Below are 6,177 nucleotides of genomic sequence, written 5' to 3' on the forward strand. Positions count from 1 at the left end.
TCCAAATGAAACTAGAGATTACCTTTTCCATCTCCTTGAAGAATGGGATTGGTATTTGTATTGGGATTGCATTAAACGTATAAATTGCCTTTGGTAGTATTGCCATTTTCACAATATTGAGTGTTCCTACCCATGAGCAAGGGGTATTCTTCCACTTCTCCAGATCTCTTTTTGTTTCTTGTAGTAATGTTTTGTAATTTTCTTTGAATAGGTCCTATGTGCTTCTGGTTAGATTTACTCCCAAGTATTTAATCTTGTGATTAGCTATTGTGAAGGGTATTGTTTTTCTTAGCACCAGCTCTCCATTCTTTTTGTCACTGTAGAGAAATCCAACTGATTTTTGTATGTTGATCTTGTATCTTGCCACTTTGCTAAATTGGTCCACTGTGTCCAATAGTTTTCTTGCTGAGTCTTTAGGGTTTTTTAAGTATACTATCATGTCATCCGCATAGAGGGATAATTTTACTTCCTCGTTGCCAATTTGGATACCTTTTATTCCCTTCTCTTGTCTTATTGCTATTGCTAAGACTTCCAAAACAATATTGAAAAGGAGAGGTGATAGTGGGCATCCTTGCCTAGTTCCTGTTCTTAAAAGGAATGCCTTTAACCTCACTCCGTTGAGAACAATGTTGACTCTTGGGTTTTCATACTTTTTACTATGCTGAAAAAATTCACCTCTAATCCTATTTTGTTGAGTGTTTGAATCGGGAAAGGGTGTTGGATTTTGTCAAAGGCCTTCTGTGCATTAATTGATAGGATCATGTGGTTCTTGTTCTTTGCTTTGTTAATATGATGAATTACATTAATTGTTTTCCTTAATGTTGAACCATCCTTGCATACCTGTTATGAATCCCACTCTGTAAGAAGGACATCTCTGAGTCTCTACTGCAATGCTTGTCTTGTTTTTACAAACTCTCTTAGGTTCTGCTTTTCTGGGAATATCTTGATCTGTCCTTCATATTTGATGGATAATTTTGCTGGGTACAGTATTCTTGCCTGCATGGTTTCTGCTGAGAAATCAGTACTTAATCCTATCTATTCTCCCTTATAGGTTACTCTTTATTTCTCCTTTGCTGCTTTCAGGATTCTCTCCTTATCTTTGGTTCTTGTGAATTTAACTGTGATATGCCTTGATGGTTTTCTTTTGGGGTCTAATCTATATAGTGTTCGCTGAGCTTCCTGTATATATATTCTCTCATTTTTCATTATGCCTGGGAAGTTTTCCTCTAGTAATTCTTCCACAACTTTCTCAGTGTCTTTACTTGCTTCTTCCTTTTCTGGGATTCCAGTGATGTGCATGTTATTTCTCTTGATGGTGTCCCACATTATTCTTAGGTTTTCTTCTTTTTCCTTCTTTTTTGAGTCTGCTTTTTGCTCTAGCAGATAAGTGGTGACAATTTTGTCTTCAATTTCACTGATTCTGTGCTCCATCTCATTAACTCTGCTCATATGTCCCTCCATCATGTTAACAGCCTCTGAAACATTGGACCTTATATTTTGAGTAGTGGATTCTTGTTTTTCCAATGCCGCTAATGCCTCATTTGTTTTCTCTGCAATGTTCTGCATTGATTTTTTTTTTAGCTCCTCCTGGTTTTTGCTTGTAGTATCCTATAATTCATCAAGTTTATCTTTCATCCATTGGATATATTCAGTGACTCCTCTTTTAAATTCTGTGTCAGAAAGTTCCATCAGACTTTCTGGCTTTAAACCCGTTTATTCTGTTCAACTGCAGCCTGATGAGAAAGCAAAAAAAATCTATGTTTAGTAGGATCCTCAGTTAATTCTGCAAGTTCCCCAGTGTGACTCATAACGATCTCTGAGACTTATGTTAAATTATAAATTCTTATTCAATAGACTTAGAGTTGAAGGCATATTCTTAGTTAGGGATCAGACCAAGCTATTGGGGAATTCTTTAATATGTTGAATGAATTCAGTATTTTAATTTTCTAGTGTGTGATGTAGGGCCTGGTGTTAAGAATCTTCGCTGCAGTCTTGAAGGCGCTCAGTTCAAATCCATCAGCTGCTCCATGGGAGAAGGATGGGCACTCGCCTTCCATGTGATTAACTGCTTCTGAAAACCCACTGGCTAGTCTGCTGTGGATCAGTTCTGACTACAGTACACAACAACAATGTATAAGGTCATCTAAACCCTTTCAACAGATCGTTTAATCCCACTGCTATTCAGACAGTTCTAACCTCCCACCCCTGGTGATCCGCCATCAGATTTCTCAGGCTGTAAATCTTTACAGGAGGGCACAGCCTTATCATGCATTCTCCCTAGTAAAAAGCTTTGTTTTAATGTTATTGTGTACCATCCAGTCAGAACTGATGAGAAAATTCTACTTGGGTAGTATAAGAATTCCACATTAATCCCTGAATTTGCTTTCTCTTTTACAGACTTGGTTTCACATACCTAAGGCTAAAAGACAATTATATGGAGATATTAAATAGGGACAATGACATTGAAAGGTATGTATATTATACATAAAAATATTATTATAATTAATTATTATAATTATGATTCTAATGAATTATTATAAAATTGCTTTTGTTTTTAATTGAGACAAAAACACCCATTCTTTCAAAAGCTCTGATACAACTTGTATATTTGTGATTAACAAATTCTTAGTAATGAATCAATACATAAGAAATGCATTTTGGTAAGCAAACTTTATTAAGGTATATACGTTGTTTCAAAGTGACTAGGTGAATATAAACAATGAAAGGTCATTCATTGTAGAAAGATTCCTAGCCTGTGAGTCAGTTTTAATCATATCTCATCAAAGAAAGTTAGCATAAACTATGAAATGGAGACTTGTTGGCCTCATAGAAAATAAATGGTTTGGCATCTTTAAAATGTTGAGTTTTTTCCCACTTCCTGTTAATGGAGGAAAATACTGTATTCCTAAATTTCCTTTCTTTAGAGGACTACTTTATATTACTAACCAGTAGGCAAAGAGGTAGTAATACGTAGTGACTTTTTTTTTTTATATATATAAAGAAATAAGAAAAACTGTTCTACTTATTCAGTCTGGTTTTTGGGAAAATTTTGGTCCATATTATATGGCTTGATAATTATCTAGATTCATAGTATACAGAGCAATGTATATATTAGAATTTAATAAAATTTCTTTTTCAGGTTTGAATTGCTAGAAATTTTGAGTTTTGACTCAGTAAGAAGGAGAATGAGTGTAATTGTGAAATCTTCGACAGGTAGAAATTTCTTTTTTGCCTTAATTCCTTGAATTGTACATTGTGGTTGTTTTACTTTTATGATTATTTTAGGAACTTTAAGATTATTATTTATGATATTTAAAGAAGTTTAAGGTTGCCAGTTATTCTTTGTTAAATATTGTTTTTAATATTGATTTGAGATAATTTTATTATGTACTGTTGAGCTGGAATCAACTCACAGCTGACCTTCCAGCAAGTTTTCAGAGGCGGTATGTCACATGGGAACAGATTGCCCATCTTTTTCCCAAGGAGCAGCTGGTGACTTTGAACCATCTACCTTTGATTTGGCAGGCTCATTTTCACTAAGCTATTAGAGCTTCCAATTAAAATCCTTCCTCATTACTTTGTTGCTGTTTAAGTTGCTGTGAGTTGAAGTTGACTCAGTGACACCTGTTGTGTGTTCCATCTAGTTAAAACTTCTCCTGTGATCCTCCAGTGAGATTTTAGAGGGAGTTAACCATGGGGGAGATTCCCGTCTTTCTCCCTCAGAGGAGATAGTGGATTTGAACCATGTGTCTTTCAGTTGATGGTGCAGATTTTTACCACTAAGTCACAGAGGTTCCTAAACACTATGTTGTTGTTTTTGTGTACTGTCGAGTCAGAACTGACCCATAGCTGATCCTCGAGCAGGTTTTCCAAGGTAGTTAATCACAAGAAAGGAAACTGCCCACCCTTCTTTCACTGAGCAGCTGATAGATTTGAACCGCATGCCTCAGTGACTGCAGAACAGTTTATTACCACTAGGCCATCAGAGCATTTAAAATTTTTTGGTCACTATAACAATGTGTCTTTATCAGAGAATAATCATATTCTTTATAATAATAAGATGATAAATGTTATAAAATATGTAAGCAAATACTTTCCATGGTAATTTCTTAATTAAATTTTGTTTTTAAATACCATATGAATTGGAGAATTCTATAACTCAGATTTTGTACTTCTTTTCTCTATGGTATCTAGGCTTTTATTATGTTGGATTTATTCCTTTCCCTTCGCTAGTTCCTCTTCTCCCCAGAGTCATACCACTGTTAGTGCAATTACCAGATTCTATCTCCTTGATAATCATATTATTATTTTAAACTTATTATACTTTCTAAATCTCACTTATAGGTAGATGTCCCTGTCTCTAATCCTAACACTCAGTCAAGTGCCACACTCACTATCAAACCAAAACCAAAACCACTGCCTTTATGTTGATTCCTGACTGATGACAGTCCTGTACTAGATTTCCAAGGCTTTGAATCTTCTAATAGGAAAAGATTGCCTTATCTTTCACTGCTGTAGTATCTGGTAGATTCAAACCACCAACTTTTCAGTTACCAGCCCAACACCTAAAATGCTGTGCCCACCAGGCTCCTCTCTCAGTATCAGTTGCTGCTTGAATAATTCATTAGCATTTCAGTCTCTTTTTTCCAGCTCTAAGCACCTTAGCATCAAAGGCTTTAGAGTCAGCTGGAAAATTCTTTCGATTCCTCCACATTCACTGTCCATCTCCTCCTTTCAGTTAGCACTGCCAACACCTAACCTGCTTCCTAACAGATCTCCTGTCTGCAGTTTGTCTTTAAATCATTCTGCTGCCAAATTAGTCTTAAAATCACTGTGTGATCACACACCTGGCCAGAAGCTTTTAGTACTGGCCTTTATTATTGACTGAATGAGATTGCTTCTCCTCCACAGTACTCAAAGGTCTTTTTTTTTTTTAAGTTTATTATTTTGTGTGCGTGTACCGTCAAATCAGATCTGACTGGTACAGGAGGATATTGCGCCTCCTTCTCCGGCAGAGCATCTGGTGGATTCGAACCATGTTCCTCTGGGATTGCAGTGCAACTTCTTGCCACTAGGCCACCAGAGCTCCCCACAAAGGTCTTTTGGTTGAGATATTAAGCTTTTCTTTTTAACATTTTGATTTCTTATCCCTCTTAATTTACACTGATGAGACTCACTTATTGTTTCCAACATTGCCCCATTCTTTTTTTTTTTTTTATTTTATTTCTGAGAAACTACGAGTTTATAAGGAAATACTATTGTTACTTGTAATACCAACCACTGCAGCAAATAATTTGAATATTTAATTGAACAAGTAGTTCTTAAAGTAATAATACAGTTGAGGAATTCCGTAATTGATCCTACTCATTTGCAAATGGAAACTTAAATTTTTATGTTTATTTATAGCTATGTGCTACTATCGTTAGTAAATAAAAAAGTTAACTAGGGTACCTTCATAAACCTTAAAGAGCAGAAACTAAAGCCAATGTCAGTCCTACTATAGAGTAAATTTTGCTTTGGAATTTTTTTGGAGGGAGTGGCAAAATACCTCCATGACCACACGTAAGTCTGAAGATCAATAAAGAGCAGTTTACTAATCAAGACACTAAGAAATTCAAGACATTCACAGATTACGAGTCATAAAGCATGCTAAATTCTTATTAAAAAATTATATTGTTTAAGAATACAGCATTGCATTGTCGGGATTACAGTCATTACTGTTCTATAACTGTATATGATGGCATAATAAGCCTTGTTATTGTTGTTATGTGCCATAGAGTTGCTTGCGACTCATAGCGACGCTGTGTACAACAGCTCTAAACTCTGCTCTGCCCTGGGCCAATCGCACCATCTCCGACACAGCCAACCCGATTACCGCAGTCACTGAATGAATCAACCTCATAGAGGGCCTTTCCCTCCTGCCCTGTCCCTCCACCCTACCAAGCATGGTGTACCTCTCCAAGGACCGGTCTCTCCTTACAAAATGTCCAAAGTATGTTAGACGGAGCCTCAGAATCCTTGCCTCCAAGGAGCCACCCTTTCCAGGATGAAACTATTTGTTTTCCTAGCAGTCCATGGTACTCTCAATACTCTTCTCTAGCACCACAGCTCAAAGGCATCAATTCTCCTTCTATCCTCCTTGGTCATTGTCCAACTTTCTGATGCATAACAAGTGAT

General features: G+C 36.3%; 1 protein-coding gene across 1 annotated transcript in view; it reads left to right on the forward strand.

Annotated features, from left to right (window-relative positions):
- The window catches only part of ATP11A (ATPase, class VI, type 11A), a 188,997-nt gene that overhangs the window by 130,458 nt on the left and 52,362 nt on the right, over positions 1-6,177 (forward strand). Inside the window, exons 14-15 of the mRNA XM_006883954.1 lie at positions 2,398-2,469; positions 3,140-3,213. Coding sequence (XP_006884016.1) covers positions 2,398-2,469; positions 3,140-3,213 — 146 coding nt within the window. The remainder of the gene's footprint in view (positions 1-2,397; positions 2,470-3,139; positions 3,214-6,177) is intronic.

The sequence above is a fragment of the Elephantulus edwardii genome, unplaced genomic scaffold (genome assembly GCF_000299155.1).
Source record: "Elephantulus edwardii isolate Elephantulus edwardi_28Jun2011 unplaced genomic scaffold, EleEdw1.0 scaffold00030, whole genome shotgun sequence".
Taxonomy (NCBI): domain Eukaryota; kingdom Metazoa; phylum Chordata; class Mammalia; order Macroscelidea; family Macroscelididae; genus Elephantulus; species Elephantulus edwardii.